Here is a 17,773-nt window from a genome sequence, read left to right on the forward strand (position 1 = left end):
ATGTGGCGGGACCACAGTCACTAAGCAGGAAAAAGATCGTTTTGCTTGGAAGTCGTTTTATTCCGTTTTCTCTGACCTGATCCACAAGAAAAACCTTTGGTCGACACACTGGGAAAGCTTATCAATGAAAGAAGAGTCCATGTGAAACACATTTGGGGGGAAACAACTAAACAGAAATTTTAACCATTTAATCTCTAACTATGTGTAAAGAAAAGTAATGAACAAAATCCACATCATAATCTCTAAAATAAACCAGATAAATCCATTTAAAACAAACGAATGTCCACAATGATATCCCAGCAATGGCATGCTCCAATCTTTGTCCTGATTGTCAAAGTAGTCACTCATGTACTACACTTAAAGCAAAATTCTAAAAAATGTTTGGTATAATAATAAAGAAAAATGTCAAAAGCTAACACCTAATTGTTGGTGAGTGGTTCATCCACCTGACAGAAGAAGATTGTAAATGGGGTTTACTCGTATAGCACCTTTCTTCCTCGAAGGGCCAAGGCGCTTCACAGTCACGGTCCCATTCACCCATTGATGGCGGCTCAGCTGCCGAACACTAGTGCCAACCAATGACCACCAAAGGCAGAGTGGTTACACTAGCTCCGCCCTAATTGGTCCATTCCATTTTTCTATGTACATACAACCAACAAGGTGTGGTTCGGTTCAGCTTAATGGGTCCATTTTATCATGGAAACGCTCAAAATACCGGACTGGACCACACTGGACCGTTAATTTGAAATGAGGCTTTAGAGTTTTAATGAAATGCTATCAAGCTAACCTCACAGTGATAAAAGTATTTGTTTTTTAAAGAAAACACTTAAAACGCACTGTTCCAAATTATTACGCACAAACGAGTTTTTCAAGATTCATTTGTTGAATTTACAGCGTTTGGAGGGTGTATATTCTGAAATCAAAAGCTATTTCAGTTAAAAACATCCTAACGGGTTAAGGTACATCTTAACATAGGACCCCTTGTGTGATAGCAGCTTCACAATTCATGCATTTATCGAGTTGTAATCTTTAACTTGAATTATTTGACCTAAACACATCCAAAACATATTGTTTTTAATTCTGAAATCAAAATGACTTAGTCTAGGCCTGCACAATATACCGTAAATTTATCGTTATCGCAATATGGATCACTAATATCGCATATCGCAAGTTTTCCTCATATCGTGCAGCCCTAACTTAGTCAAAAAATTCTTAAAGTGAAGTCTCCAAAGAAACCCTTCTCAAGGAGAAACAAGACCTGAGCCTAAACTGAATAAAAAGCAGTAAAAAGCGATCCATTCATTCAGACAGTTTGGTGAAGTTTCTCCCGGTTGTCCCACCCTCCGTTCCTTTTCACCTTCTCCCCTCCCCTTTTCTCCCATCTTAACCTCTGCCTCTTTTGTCGCATGTTTTTCCTCTTTTCCCTCCGTTTCTCTGGTGGGTTTGTTGGTGAGATGACGCACGTTCCCTCACTTGTGCTTGAGCACCCCAGCAAATGCCTTTCCCTTCAGAAAAGCGCAGCAGCATTTGTAGCAGAACCTGGTACTGAGTACGCCAGTGGATGGTTGGAGACAAACGCGGGAGCTGAATGAAACCCCTCAAGTGGCCTGGTTGACGTAGATGCCGACGTTGGTGACGACCATCTTTGCAGAGACGCTCTCGGCCTGCCTCTTGTCTTTTGAGGCCCGTTTATGCTAATGCTCACGTTGAAATAAAGACCTCAGGAACGAAGTGTTTAACAGGCCTCCTCTTCATCCCTGTAATTTTGGTTAGTTCCTACGTGGAGTGAACCCAAAGCTGGAAAAATTTGCGATGACACATTTTTGCACCTTTCTGTATTGAATTTCCACCTATTCTGTTCTTTAGAGTCATTGTCTGATGACTCACTGCACTTTGTTTGTGGGCATCAGATCAAAGACGGCATTGTGTTGAGTTGGGTCCACCCTCGCACGCACAGCGGGTTTTCCCATCATCCCCGTCATTCGGCGCTCTGATGGAGCTCCCTGATGTTCATCTTCGCATCTTTGGTGGAGGGAGAGTCAAGGGCACTCTATGGCCTACATGACGGCGCCAGCAAAGAAAGGAAGTGTGCACGGGGACTTTGGAAAAGACCCCGAGGCGCGATCTTGGCGAGGATGGAAAGATGGCCCCTGCTCAGACCTGAAGGAGTTCCCCTCCTTGATCGGTTTTTCCCACAGAATTAATGTCGCTCATGATGGGATGGGAGCTCGCTGCGGGAACATGGTGTGTTGCTAAATTTCTAATTTGGCCTGTTTGACATCTAGGTGGTAGAAATGGTAAATGGATACAGTGGTCCCTCACTATTTCACGGTTCACCTTTCACAGTCTTAATATTTCACAGATTTTATATATTTTTATTTAATTTGAGTTTTTATTTTTTACAGCACGTTGTGTTCTGTGTCCTGATTGGCCTTTGACCGCTGTCAATCAATCCCCTTCGTGCCGTGTCCCTTATGTGAAATGCATTCAGTTTGCTAAATTTACATAGATCTTTGTTGGCGATCAGATCTTTTTTATTCTATAACTCGTAACTTCTTTGTTCTTTAAAGGTTTCAACTTTAAGAGTTTAAAGAGGAGAGAAAAGTGTGAAAACGTTCATGTCTGTCTGAGAAAAGTGTATAAAGTTTGTAATTTTACAGCCATAAACCACCTAGAACAATGAAGAAAATAACGATGACTACTTCATGGATTTCGTTCATTGTGGGTTCAACGTCTTGCCCATGAGCACTTTGGCAAATCCTGCAATCCTCCGATCAGAAGTCTACTCATTTTGATTCAGATACGAGTCTTTCCAACCCAAACTTCCTATACCTCTTTTAGTCATTTATATTTTTAGAATTCCTCGTCCAACCCAGCTGGGATGGAAATCCATGTATTGTTCCGTCTCATTTCCCATATTATTCCCTGAATGTTGCTGGGAACGCTCCGTCTTTTCTTCATACTCATCGCCTTCAGTGTTTTGGGATGCTCCATTGAACCATAATGGTTCTTAATGAAGCAAACACAATCTTGTGAAGTCCTCTGCTTCGTTCTTCGTTGGAAGGTTTTTCTCCCTGCAACAAACGGGTGTATTTTCTTGAAGTTTATATTCTCTAAATCATCAGTTTCATGTTTTTTTTTTTTTGCTACTCCTTCTACCATTGTTTCCTTGATTACCCTTCCTTTTTCCCTTTAGTGTATTCCCTAATATTCCTTTTAGTCCTGTCCCGTGTTTTTATTGGATCGGGCGTGGCGGGAGCAACTAAAGGCCACAGTTGGTGACCTTTTAACAGTATTAGCAAACTTTACACTCAGATTCAATCCCATGCTAAAGAAGATTAACACTTTGTTTTCCCAGGAGAGGTGTGTTTCTGAGCCCCCCCCCCCCCCCCCCCCCCCCCCTCCACAGATGCCGGTGGATTTTAGTTTCAGCCTGGGAGAGCCGCCCGGGCCACATGTGGGACAGCTTTGGAGCTGTTATCGCTTGAACATCTGGTTTTGGTGTCAGGACTCTGAAAATCAAAGCGCTTTCATTGGTCTGCTCGAAAGTTGAGCCAAAGTGTCTTCTCCTCCCCAGTGTAACTTGAAAGGGGTTCTGGGAAATGTAGGAAATACCCGGAACAGACGCAAACAAACAGTGTGTTCCTCTCCCCCTCCTGAGGTGGTGGGGGGATGTAGTTGGGTGATTGGATTTGACCTTTGTGCTGCTCTGATCTGCGTCTCTGCTCAGGCCCAGCTCCAGCGCTCTTTGGACGGTTCCCTGTCCATGCAGCCCCGCACCCTGATTGGCCGACGCGGCAGGAAGGAGGCGATGGCCGCGGCAACCGAGAGCGACGGCAGCCCGTTGTCGGAACAAGACTCTGGCATTCTGGATGTGGAGGATGAAGATGATGATGATGACGTGAGAACACAAACAAACGGACAACATTCATTTCTGTCACATACATTTTCTTGACACATACAAACCTTGCAGTTTAAAAATGTTTTGGTCCACGATGATGCAGCAAGGCTGGATATCACCAATATCTTCCAGGATCGATTCAATTCGCTTCACCAGAACCTGGAAGATCTTGCTTCTTTTCAATGTTTTTGATCCACTTGATTTGATTTGAATCAATTTGTATTTACAAGGTTTACAAATGTAGACAGATTTGTATAGAAATAAATAATCTGCATTGATTTATTAAGCTTGGATCGATTCTGATCAATTTAATCAACCCAGCCCTACGATGCAACATCTACCCATCCTGATTAGATTCAACCTCATGTGTGTTTATCTTCAAAGGTCACATTAGGGTCTCAGTGAAAACTAAATGGTCAAAAAAAGATAAAAAATAAATCAAAAAAATACACTATTTGCGGGGTAAGCAGCAATTTGAATCTTTAAAGTATATTTTAGTCTTTACCATTCTAAAGAGTAAAACTTGCAGAGGTAAATTCTCCTTCATGCTTGAGGTCTTTTGTTGTTTTTAGTTTAGTGCTTTTTTTCCTACAAAGTCACAACTGGTGGTGACTACCACTCAAATACAGCCAATACTGGTTTAGTTTCCAGAATTGGTGAGATAGTGTATTCTTTTTTGCCCTGGTTTCCTGTAGTGGGGGTTGACCTGTATGATGAATGTGGGTTTTGGGCGACCTCATCTTATGCTTCGTTGACACCGGGCATTTGTCTCATCAAGAATATGCTAAACGCAGGTCCTTAAACTGGCTTTTAAACATGTAGTTGTAGAGTTAGATAAGCTAATTCTCTGTAAGACGTCTGGTACATCGCCTGTCCGTCCTGGGGGAGGATCCCTCCTTCATGTGGACACCGCTGAGGTTTCTTCTTTTTTCCTGGGGATCAGTCCCCCCCCCCCAGTTTTTACCAATGGGTCTAAGGGCAGGAATGCCTAGTTTTTAGTTTAGTTTAGCCATTACCTATTGAAATCTATGACTTCATGTTCTCTATGATTCCATGTTCAATATATAATTACCGGTATGAAGCCCATTGAGACGACTATTATTGTAAAATTGGGCTACATGAATGACAGGAAATGGATTTGAGTTTTAGCATATGGTGTTCACACCGGACATTTTGGCTCTGCGAACTCATCGAGCGGTCTAGGATGGTGACGTTTTATGCGGGCCACCTGTGTGCCCTGTACAGTTTGGCCCATTTTCACCCACAGACAGCCCACTTCCCACGTAAAGTTAGTTGTGACTGAGGCTTCAGTGACTAAAGAACGCACCATGCGATAGTGGAGAACGACGACTCTCCTCTAACAAACCTGCAGAACCCAATAGAGCAATCTTCTGCTCCCACCCATCCTGTCAGAAAGGCTACAAATGGGTTCTTGCTCCAACTTGACCTGCAAAGGGATTTTTGTTTTTTAAAGATCTTTGGTTTAAATGTAATTTTTCTCAATCTAAAGTGCACATTTTAGTCCAACGTAGTGTTTGCATGGCACAAGTTCTACTTGGGGTTCATGAGTAGAGTGTTTTGACGCTGACCTTCTTGGCTGGATCAAAGCGTCTCTCTGCAGCCTTTGTTGTTCGCATTAAAGGAAGGCAAAATACAATGAAGGGAATGGAGATGAACTTGTCACCCCCCGAGCTGCAGCTCCGTTTTTTACGGTCGTCGTGGCTCTTTTACGTCCTGTAAACTTCACTCAACCTTCTTCAAGGAAAGACCTTGGTTTAAACAAAGGCCTGACCTCTGCGGTCGCCGGGGTTACGACCGTGTCGGCGCCAACGGCCTGCAAAGATGCCAACCGCCAGAGTCCCGTCTGCTCACGCCTGAAACGGGTTTCTGCTCCGTTCCTCACAGTCACTTCCTGCCTCCGTCTTTGAGGTTTTTATCGTTTTGGAGAAACCGAAGCTAACCTTTTCTCTTCCCCATATTTGCTTATTTATGTGTGGAAATGAGATAAAAACCCCAGAAAACAAAAGCGCCGTCATTCCAGTTTCCATTCAGCCTGGTGTTGACAGAAATCCACGTGGAGCAATCGCCAGCCGCTCTCCATCCCCATCCACTTGACCTTTTTTTATGTGAGATGCTTTATTGTGGACGAACCGCAAACATAAACATGATTAAACGAAGAGCAAACAAACCTGCTGCCAACAGAAATGAGTCACTTTGGTGAAAGGTTCATGTGATGCTGCAGCAGGGAAACAAACTTCCTGTTTATAAACCCTCCAGAATAAAATCCCAGAAGGAGGTTATGGGTTCCTGGGATGCTGACTTAGTCCCACTCCGATCAGCTTTTGATATATTTTCAAAGCAGTGGTCTTTTAATTATGATTATATAGTTTTTATGGAAGAAAAAAAAGAACTTGTTGTTCTCTAGGTCATAGTTTCTGCAGAGTGGCAAGAGTTTGATAGAAATTCACCTAAAAGTTGTGTTTGGGATTGTTGGTGCGGAGCAGCGTCTGTTGCCTGTTAGAGAACTGACCTTATATCGGAGTAAACTATTAACATATTTATGAAAATAATTTACCTTTGGCACACTAAAGAACAACTTTTTAAATGAAACATGAGTTATTTTCGCAGTTCAGTTTTCTAGCAGAAAGTAAGACGACTTGATCTCTGATGCTCCGCCTTTCGCTCCTTGAGGATGTCGCTCGTTTCGTGACGTCAACCTAGAATCGGTCTCGGCAGCGCATCTGCGTTTCGCCCACGAGTTTGAACAACGTCTGATCTTTTGCAGAGATGGATGTGCATATCGTGTATTTAAAATGAAAGCGTTTAGCCCATCACCACTAGTTCCAATGAGAAAGTGGACGTGTGTGCAGATTCCTGTTGGAAGGGGCTGTTCCTCACTTTGTGATGTCACAATGTGAGAATCCACTCATTTTCATGGATTGGGAGAGGCTGGTGCTAAGCGCAGGTTCTTGAAGGAGTACTTATAAATGCGGGAATGGATCAAAATTCCACTTTAGAGTTGTTTATCGTGAGGAATTAACATTATAAAACTCTTAAAAGATCAAAAAGTGGATTTTGCATGGTAGGCCCTTTAATAACAGAAGGGTAAAGGATTTTTTTTTTAAGTTTTAAGTTATGTATCACCCTCTTACATCTTGTCAAAGCGTTCACTTCAACTCTGCGCCGGCAGCATTGCCATAGAAAAGAAATAGCTTGTTCCCGCTCATTTTTCGGGTTCACTGAGCGGACTGCGACCTTTACATTTCGTCTGCCCGCCTACAGGTTTACCCATGTTTTGCCCCGCTTACGGCTCGTTTTCACCCGATAGGGAAGTTGTCACTAAGACCTTTGTTGGTTTGGATTTTCCCTGCAGGTCTCCGGAGCTCAGGAGTTGGTGGACTTCTCTCCGGTTTACCGCTGTCTGCACATCTACACTGTTCTGGTGAGTCTATATTCCTCTGGTTTCTTTTGTTTGTTTTTTTTTGCTCCTCTCCTCTTGTGCTGCTTTTGTTTCATCCACGGCATTGCTTCATTGAAACAGCGTTTCTGTGAGTGGGATGTTGTCCTCCCCCCGTGTGATATGTGTGCTGAGGAGCTGCTTTGCTCATGGACTCGTGACATTATTATCCTGTGGCTCTGACCAGCGTCGGTGCGCTGAAAGGCTGGCGACTGCTTCTGGATGGGATGAGGCCTCCAGCTCCTGGCGCTCCTCCAGCCCGCCGCTGAGAGAACCTGCGTGTCTAATCTCAGCCTGAGTCAGAGCGACACGGGTGGAGGTGTTGACCGGGCCGCCACCGGGTCAGCAGCACATTTGGGGTCGGCCCGAGTGCGCAGGCCCGCGGGGGCCGCGACCGGGCCAGCGAGGCCACACGGTCGGGGTGTTTGTACTCAGCCTGTCTGAGGGGCTCTCTGGCAGGGCAACAGGAAGTGCATGAACTTTGACAGGAAAGAGAAAAGGCAGCGGAGGGATGGAGGCGGGGAGCAGAAAGGAGGGATGGAGGTTAGGGAAAGGGTACGATGGGGAAAGATGACAAAGAGCACAAGAATGAGAGAGCTTAAAGGGGGGGAAAGAGAGGAAAGTTTTGGGTTAGAGGAAGAAGCACAAGAGCTTTAAGGAGAGGAAAACCAGCTGGAAATATGTCAGAAGAGAGGAGCTAAAAATAAACCTCCTTCATCTACAAAAATGACCAAAAAAGTCTAAACCAGTGGGATTTACTCCAAAATAATCTCACTTAAAAATGATAACTTTGTTCTCCATCAGTTTAAATGCTTAACTTCCTAAACAACCTTTTTCATCTGTTGAAGCTAAAAGTTAAACAAAAACGACCTAAAAACAGCTGCCAAGGCTGCATTTTTGTTCAATGAAAATTCCAAATTTTCTTTGCTTCAATGACTCAAATGAATGTCTATTTGTTAAGATGTATTTGAAAATAATAATCCACAGACGTAAACCCGAAAACAAACAATAGTTGTAAATATTATAGCAAAAAGGCACATTTGGAGTTTGAGAGAGAAAAGAGAAAAAATCATTTTTGTCCTCGTTTTTATCAAAAAAACGTAAAGTAAAAATTCGGATCTCCTCCCCTCCTTCACGCTAAACACGGACAGATTCACAGATTAGAAACCATCAGAATTCGTCAGCGGAGTCCAAATGAAGGCATCCTGTAAGTTTACCCATTTTTAAAGTGATTAGGACAAAGGTATGTTTGGAAAAACTTTACAGACATACCAAAACCTCAAAAGACGAGAGCCCAGACGCTTTAAGTTAAGTACGACGCATTTTTTAATAAAACAAGTTTAAAGTCATAAATTAACAAGAAAAAAGTCGTAACTGTGAAATTTTCAATGGGATACTATTTGGATTGAGAACATGGTACGTTTATTTTACTATAAGATCCACCCAGATTGATTCATCCAAGGCAAATTGGTAGTCATCCAACTGGATGACAGCGAAAATGGATCAGTCCATCCTTCTAGTCCAATGGGTGGAAACACTTTGAATTTAGCAAAGACCTGACCGTACAGTGTGCCAGAATGTTCCGATAATGTTCCCTTTGGATTATTTTGATGTGGAAAAAAAAACATCCCACTGGGCGGAGGCCCCGGGGAAGACCCAGGACACGCTGGAGAGACTACGTCTCTCGGCTGGCCAGGGAACGTCTCGGGGTCCCCCCAGAGGAGCTGGAGGAAGTGGCTGAGGTGAGGGAAGTCTGGGCATCTCTGCTCAGTCTGCTGCCCCCGCGACCCGGTCCCGGATAAGCGGAGGAAGATGGATGGAAAAAAAACAGTGGGCTGAAATTTAGGAAACTAAAAAGTGAATGGATTTGACATTCATTCTCGTTTACTTGTTTGTTCAGACACGTATTTAATTGACACTTGATGATCTTGAAGAAATCCAAGGAATCTGGAAAACTTCACCTTTACTGTTCAGTTCCAGGTATTTCTCTCCAAGTCACACTGCTTGAAGTTTTGGCGGCTAAAGACGTTCTGGATCCCTCCGGAATCAGATCGAACCGTTCAAATTTAACCAATATTGATTAGGAATCGTATTGTCAAGAACATCTCATGATATGAATCGAAACACTGTTAAAACAAACCATTACACCCCTAGTTTCCACTCACTTGGTTGATCCGATTCAATTCTATTAACAATCTGCCACAGACAGATTGACCTGGTTAGATCGTAGGAATATAAATCAATGAAGTCAATGAATTGATGCACTACCATAGTATTCAGATACTCCTCACAGCCCTACCACCCACCCCGTCAGCAGATTCAAACCAGTCGTCATAAATATGCTGTAAAAATCACAGGTGAACAGTTTGGAAAGACATGAAACCACAGAAACGAAGCGGTGATTTCAGAAACTTCAGGGTAAATTTAGAAAGAATGGTTCAAAAAAGAAATTGAGAAGAATAATTAAAAGCAAAGACTGTGTAGAAGTCAGGTGATGAATAAGAGTTTGTCAGAAGGAAGGAGGATAACGGCAAGTTGCAGGAAGGATGGAGGAGAGAGTGAATCAGCTGATGGAGGAGAAGGGTCACAGAGAGGTTGAAGTAGCAAAAACAGGAAGAAAGGGAGAGAGGGCAGGGCAGAAAAAGGCTGAGATTGAACAGAAGGGAAAGGAGTGCGTTGTGCCTCAGGAAGGTGTCGAAAGGATCGACCCGATTACCTCAGGGGTCAGCTTCACCCACTCATTCATCTCTGTTGTTTCTTTTCTTTCGCTTTCCTCCTGGAATTTGTTTGTACTTGGGTCAAAATGGAGGAAAAAAGTGGCAGAACGAAAGACAAGAAACAAGAATCTGAGGGAAACTTTGCTGCGTTTGTTGGGGTCGTCTGGAAAATTACAAACTCACACAGGCGGTTTGTTGGAACAACTTGTACCGCATGAACACACTTTTGACACTTTGGTTTATTTGTCTAGCAAACCTGGATGAAGAATCCCATTTGTAATCAGTACCTCCACTTTCTCCATTTTTTTTTCTTTTCTCTTTCTGTATTCCTTCTCGTCTTTCCCTGTTTCTTGTCCACGACTTTCCATTCATTGTCAGTCCTGAACAATCCTCCTTTGTTGCACACTTTACAGTGAGAAATCTGAAAAAGAGTTGTTGGGTTTGCAGACGGGCCTGAAGCCCAACAGGCTGCAGAGGGAAAGTTTCGCCGTCACTGGTGGATTACTGCCCAGAGAGAGTCTGTTTGAAGGTGTTTTCTCTGAAGACACAACGTGGCATTAGTGTTGGACAACATCTTTGAATCGGTTTCACGAGTCTTACAACAGTTACCTGTGTGGAGCTTCAACAATTTATAGTCCTGAAGGACTTTGGTCAAACTTAAGTTGGCTAAACAGCTGAGGACGGTAGAAAAGCTGTCATGACTTATATCCTGTCCAGCAGCTGAACAAAACGGATCAGAGCTAAAGGCCTCTTGTGATGGACAGATTTGACAGTTACAGTAGGGGGCTATGAATCTTCTCACACATGAGGAGTCTATTTGTATAAACCCCTTGTATGAGCAAAACTGACATTTTATTTGTTGGTCCTGAAGCTGAGAGAGAAAGGGTCCAATCCTGTTTATCGACTTTTAATCAGAATGAGTGCAGTAAAGTCAGAAACCTCGGTGTGATTTTAGATGCAGATCTTACCTTTGAAGCACACGCAAACCAAGTTACAAAGACTGCATTTTATCCTCTTAGAAATGTTGCCTGAGTGAGACCCTTTCTCTCCAAAGCCAGTGCTGAAATATTAATCCATGCTTTTATAACATCTAGGACAGATTATTGTAATGCTTTTCTTTCTCGTATTAAGAGAAATACTATCAACCGGCTGCACCTTGTTCAAAATTCGGCTGCACGCCTTTTAACCAGAACCAGAAAGAAGGAGCACATTACTCCAATTTTGAAGTCTTTGCACTGGCTCCCAGTCAGCTTTAGGATCGATTTTTAAGGTTCTTTTATTAGTTTATAAAAGTTTAAATGGAACTGGACCCTCATTTTTATCAGATTTACTTTTAGTCTATGACCGTCCCTCAGGTCCACATGTGCAGGTCTGCTGGTGGCCCCAAAGGTCAGAGCTAAAACCCACGGCGAGGCCTCATTTCAGCACTGTGGGCCTCGCCTGTGGAACAGCCTGCCTGAGGGCGTGAGGGCTTCAGCCACTGTGGAGGTTTTTAAGAAAACCTTAGTAAAGCTTTTACATAGTTTTTACTTGTCCACATGTTTTTCTTTGATTTTTATAAAATTTTAACAACTAATTCGATTTGTTTTGATAGTAATGGTGGGATGTGTATGTGTTGGGTTTTTATGTGTTTTTATTAATTTATTTATTTTTGTATTTGTATTATTTGTACTATGTTTATTATTTTCACTACTATATTTTTCTTTTTTTTCTTTCTGGGACGCACTTTGAGATGCTCTGTAGCATGAAAAGCACTATATAAATAGAGTTGAATTTTGTATTTGAGGCTAAACTTTCTATTAATTGTTTGTATACATTTTTGTCTTTGGTATATGGGATAGATGAGGACTAAACTTAACTTAATAAATGCTGGTTCAGTGCGGGCTAATCCCATTTCCACCACCAATGCATAACAAGAAAGAAGTCCTTAAATTTACAAAAGCACAGTTGAGATCTTAACAAGAGTCATGCAAATGCATTAAATGTGGAGTGACAGCTCATAAACCTATTAACATCTGATTATTAACCTGTCATGTTAACCTGAGTTGTTTTACCCTTTTAACATCAGAGCTTTAGCTTAGAAGCTGACATTCAAAATAAAATGTTAAGAAAACAACAGAAACCAGAAGAGGTAGGTACTATGGGACATCTCTGATTGGATGATTTCAACAGGAAATTATTTGGCATGAAGTCAAACTGGATATCATTATCTGATAAACAATTTTACATAAAGCCTACCTTTTCCGGTTTCTTATTAAATGTATTTTTCTTATTTAACATTTTGTTTTGATTTTGTCTTACTTTTGCTTTCGGCTTTTCATATTTTTTTGTGTTTTAGTTTCTGGAATTTTGTTTCGGTTTCTAAAATTGTATGCTGCTTTTTTATTATTCATTTTGCTTTTCTAAATTGCCATTCTGGTCTTTAAAATGTTTTTGCGTGGACTGATTTGTTGATGTGATTTGCACTTCAGGTCCACCGTAGGTTCCAACGAAGGGGCAGAGATTTGGCTGCGACTTTTTTTCAGTTTGACCATGAAATCAGCTGTAAATCTGCTTTTGAATTCTGCTCTGGATTAGGGTAATTGGCCTAACAGCGTGGTCCTAAACTTGAATTTTTTGGAACCCTGTCAGAAATACTTATTGAAAACACAAAAACGTATTTAAAATAAGTCCCCCGGATCCTGTGTAGTGTATTTTACAAAGTCTTTTTTTTAAATACACACCCAAAAGATTTAAATCGATTAGATTTTATGTAAACTGGTAAAGCAGTATTGGGTTTTGAACAATTTTCAAAGGCTCGGTGAGACAAGAATGTCCAATACCCTTTCCATTTAAAAGTTCCACCTCAATATTTTTTCTTGAATAAGATCAGCATCCCTTTTTTATTCAGGCCTTAATATTGCCTCCTTACGTCTACTTGATGTCAACCCACTTCAGAAACATCTTGTTGGTGCAGACAAAGACTCCATGAAGTTCTGATGGATCTTTGAGAACAAGTGGCCAGTATGGAAAGACATCCATTGTTGGTCTCACTTATGAGAGCAAAGTTCCCCTGGTATTGATCACAGTTCAGAATAGTTGGAACATATCGAGATCTGTCATGTATTTCTGTTTGTTTTTCAAAAAATATGGAGAATAGAAAGTTTTGTTCCAGGTTTGCATGTGTTGGGCAGAAGTGGTGATGGTTCTGGAATCGAACCACTCCCTGTCTAAGTTCCTAATCGTTCTCTTATGTGTTGGCTTCGTGGTCCCATCTGTAACCCTGTTATACTTCTTGTAGTCCAAAGAACTTGTTGATCTTGACTGGGTTTTTGCTGCAGCAGAGTCCTGTCTTTTAACTTTCAGACACTAAAGCGGTCTTTTCTGAAGACGTGTGGACTCGCCACGACTGCAGTTGATGAAAATTTAAGCTGTCTTTTTAATAAAATTCTGACATGGTGAGAGTTGTACATTAGCAAAGGATCAACTGCAGTTACATTTCTGTCTGCAAGCACTCCAAGATCAGATGCTGTGGAGAAATGTTGGAAGAAAGACATTTACAGACTGGATGGAAATGTGTGATAACTTAACGTGAACATGTCTGACTCTGCAGTCACAATTCATTCCATCACAAAGCTAATTCTCTAAAGTGAGAATAGTGAGTTTGGAGCCCATAAAACGATTTTTAAAGCTTTTGTAGTTTTGAAAAAGAGGACGTAGGTCTATAGGTGACAGACTTCTCCACATTAAGGGGAGCCAGTTTGGTGGGCTCCTGGACGCCTCCATGGGGAGGTGGTCTGGGTATGTCCCTCTGGGCTGAGGCCTCGGAGAAGACCCAGGACATGCTGGAGAGACTACGTCTCTCGACTGGTGTGGGAACGCCTCAGGGTCCCCTAGAGGAGCTGGAGGAAGTGGTTGGGGAAAAGAAATTCTGGAGATATCTGCTTAGACTGCTGCTGCAACCTAATCCTGGATTGATATCAGTGTTAAGTGATGGTTGGCTCGTTTTCATCTGAACTGATTACCGTTCTTAAGGGTAGCTAGCATCAGTTATGTTTTTTTGTTTTAGTTCCATCATTAAAAATAAAGTTGAGACAGGAACTTTGGAAACCAAATCATAAATTCATCAACGTATCTTCAGGTAAATTTGTCTTTTTGCAACAAGGCCTGTATGAGGCCTGTACTGTTGGAAGGCTTCTTTATTTACAGTTTAAAACATGTCGACTCTTGGTTGGAGTTCAAATAAACAACAAAGATTGAGAGTTTAACCATCTTTATTCCATCCCATGGATGAGTCATTTCAAGGTAAATGGGGCCAAACCTTTCCTGCCTGATGCTCAGCATCAAAAGTTGGGTTTGGGGAGGATTTGGCCACATTTTCTGGTTTATTCGTTTTAGTTTTTTCTCTGCTTGTTCATTCCTATGAATCAATCTGTTGTTTTCCCCTCCGGTTCCCCTGAATTCCTTTCTCAGAACGTCCATCTCTGTGTACAGACGGATTTATGCCCATGTGAAGCTGGTAAAAGGCAGGCTCTTCAGGCGAGGATAACGCAAGATAACTTGTGATCTCCTTGCAGCAATAAAAGTGCAATTCAGATGCTGCCAAGTGCGAGGAAAAGGTAAAATTAAACAGAAGGACAACCTTTTAGCTATGAGAGGACTTTCCTCACTCAAGGTGTTAATCGCAGTGGTTGACCCGTATTGGGTTGTCTGGTCTTGTCGAGGGTCATAGTTCTCTTGAGGCTTGTCGATCACCGTATTGGACATCATAAAAATACAACATATGAGTGACATGTGTTTGATGAGTGTATTGAAAGTAATCAGAGTAATGTATGTTGCACGCACATATGATGTACAACACACCAGCGATGCACCTACTTCACCCTTACGTATTACCCTTGTGTGTTGTCTAATGTTGCATGAACGTTTTAGCTCTACGGGTTCCCTGAGCAGTCTAGGACCTCAATACTGTACAGGTTTGCCAGTTTTAAACCTGCAGACTGCCCGCGTCCACCCATAAGGACGGTTGTAAGGCTTTAGACTTGGACTTAGGTCAGGAAGTCTACTTAAGGTAGAACAAGCAGAGTGGATGAGAGAGGAAAGCCCAGGTTAGCATGTTTTGTCCAACCCAATGCCGTCATTTGTTTTCCTACGACTCTATCAATGGTAGCAGGTTGGCGGTCAGGACAGAGCAGTGCAGATACGTCTGTTTACTCTGGAGGTCTGGTCAGTAGCTTTTTCATGATATCTGGAAAGTTCTGAGCTTTATCTCAGCCCTGACCTAAAGAAGACAGAGAAAAGAGTTTTACTTTGTGGTAAAATAGTTTGGTTTTATTCTCTGGTTATTTGAAGGAGTTTGAGTATTCTTTGTTTCTTCCCAGAGGAATTTCCCTCATCTTCATGCCAGACAGTCGTCAAAACCATGAGATTGATGGTTGGTTTGGTGCGACACTAATCCACTAACTCTTGCTGATATTTTGGCGTTCTTCTTCTTAACACCTGTTGCATCTCCTTAGAAATCTTGTTAATAGAACATAAACCAGTACTAAGAACTTTGTGTATTTCAAAGTTTGAAAAGTTCTTTTTTTTTTAAAGTGGACAAAACGTTTTTATAATTCTGAAAAATAAAAGAACAATTGGAGCCTAAAAAATGAAATTCCCACACAATTTTTATTTTATTTAGTATTTTCTCTTTCTGCAAACTATAGTTTTAATTGTTCATTTATGTCTAAAAAAACAAAAATAAAGGTTTATCAGAAACGGATTAAAAATCTGAAAACACATTTTCTTAAAAAGCTTGAAAACCTCCACTGCAAACTTCAAATTGTGGGAGATTTTATTGTCTATGCTGCCACTTTTAGACACTTTTCCTGCTCTACAGAGCAGAGTAGCTCCTAAAATCTGAAGACATTGAAAAAGTATATATTTACTTTGGTTAGTTTTCAGTTTTGCCCCAAACTGGTGAAAATTATTATTCAAATGTGGTTAAAAAAGATATTTTTTTTTGTATAAGACAAATGGATTTTATGTTTAACTGAAGGGTGTCTTTTGTTTAGTGGCTAGAATCATGTAAGGCACAATACTGCATTGTTTTGTCGAACAAACTGAAAAAAAATGTTTTTTTTCACTAGTAAGTATGGAATTGAAAGCAAAACATGGCAAAACCATTAAGAACATTGAGACAACTGACAGAAAATGAACTTTGGGGTAAATTTATATAATTACATGCAAAAAGAGACATTTTTTTGGGGACGTTTCTGACTCGATTTACGATATTTTCCTTTTTTTCCCCTATTTTGTTAGTAATAAACGAAATACAAGGATTAAAATTAAAAATAGGAGAACTTTATGCCTTTAGAAATCAGAAAAAATCCGTCTTCAGGTTAATATTTTTGCTGGTTTAAGAATTTCTATCTCAGTTATCCTATAGACCACATATTTTTCAAAAATGTTCAACTGCTGTACGATGGTAATTGACTAAAATACGTATTTCTGGTTCTAACATCACTCTTGTGTGTTTTTAAGTTGAGGTTGTGTCCTCTGTGTCTCACCCCCCGTTTGTTTTGTAGGGTTTGCGTGATGTGTTTGAGAACTACTACAGAAAGCAGAGGAGGAAACAGGCTCGCCTGGTGCTGCAGCCCCACTCTAACATGGTACGACTGCACTGCCACTCACCGTGTGGAGGCACTCTGCTGTTCACACACCTCTAACCTCACCCGCACACCCCTGCTCCCGACTCACACTTAGCCTGGATTCACGGAGAAGCCCCCCCCCCCACTCAAGGAATTAGTTTCAAATAAGCCTGAAAATGGTTTAAGCTCAAACTAAATGCATCTCTTTATGCTCGCATTTTTTGGAAAAAGTCAATTTCTTTAAAGGCCTTTACAAATGAGTGAGTGAATAATGCACGACATCAAAACCAAACCATCCAAGTTCACTTTTCTTAGTCAAACTCACAAAAGAAAATTAAAAATAAATCATTAAATAAAAGATGCTAAACATTGCTTATAAGTCATAATACCGGATAGAAGTGTTAAGTAAAACGCTGGTTCCAGTAATATTAAAAAGTTTCCAATGTCGTTGGGGGACAAAAAGGCAAACAAGACTTTACTACATTTTACTAGATAAAACAGTTCCAGCTCCCAACAAGCAGAACTTTTTCAAGGATTATTTTGGGTTTTTGGCAATAAAAAAGTTGAATATTCTAAAAGTAAGATCATTTTAGTCCTGAAGGAGCTGAACATTTTGATGCCAGCGATGGTATATGAGCTGAAAGGATGCGGAAGATGTGCAGAAAATAAATGTTAGACTAAAAAAGACATGTTTAAGTATCATCAGAGAAAATCATCACTGTAGCAAAAAAGCAGAAGTTTGTTTGCTAAAAAAACCCATAATTGTTTACATTGTATTCTAACAAGATCTTTTATCTAATGAATATAAAGTACAATACAAATTAGACCCTTTTGCATTGAAAAAATATGTTTTAGAAACTATTATTAAAGAAATTATAAATACTTTAAAAGTGACAATTGTGAAGAAAACAAAGAGTTGTAGTCTGTTGATATAAATGGTCCTATCCTAAAAAGGAAGAGTGAGGTCTGTAATGTTCATCTTAGAAACCCGTCAGAGACAGGTTGTACAATAATATTCTCGGAAATCACATTTTTAATTATTAATTTGCATAATTCTGCCCCTCACAGACCAGTTTCTTCTTTTTTA

The 17,773-nt window shown here is 41.0% G+C and overlaps 1 protein-coding gene across 3 annotated transcripts in view; it reads left to right on the forward strand.

Annotated features, from left to right (window-relative positions):
* exoc6b (exocyst complex component 6B) overlaps positions 1-17,773 on the forward strand; it is a 107,121-nt gene that overhangs the window by 27,016 nt on the left and 62,332 nt on the right. For all 3 annotated transcript variants that reach the window (XR_013651115.1, XM_023948957.2, XM_023948959.2), the window contains exons 7-9: positions 3,731-3,901; positions 7,275-7,343; positions 16,624-16,707. Coding sequence is in view for 2 of the 3 variants with exons in the window: in XM_023948957.2 (XP_023804725.1) it covers positions 3,731-3,901; positions 7,275-7,343; positions 16,624-16,707 (324 nt within the window). In the remaining variant the exon portion in view is untranslated. The remainder of the gene's footprint in view (positions 1-3,730; positions 3,902-7,274; positions 7,344-16,623; positions 16,708-17,773) is intronic.

This window comes from Oryzias latipes, chromosome 18 (genome assembly GCF_053564925.1).
Source record: "Oryzias latipes strain Hd-rR chromosome 18, Olatipes_Hd-rR_3.1".
NCBI lineage: Eukaryota > Metazoa > Chordata > Actinopteri > Beloniformes > Adrianichthyidae > Oryzias > Oryzias latipes.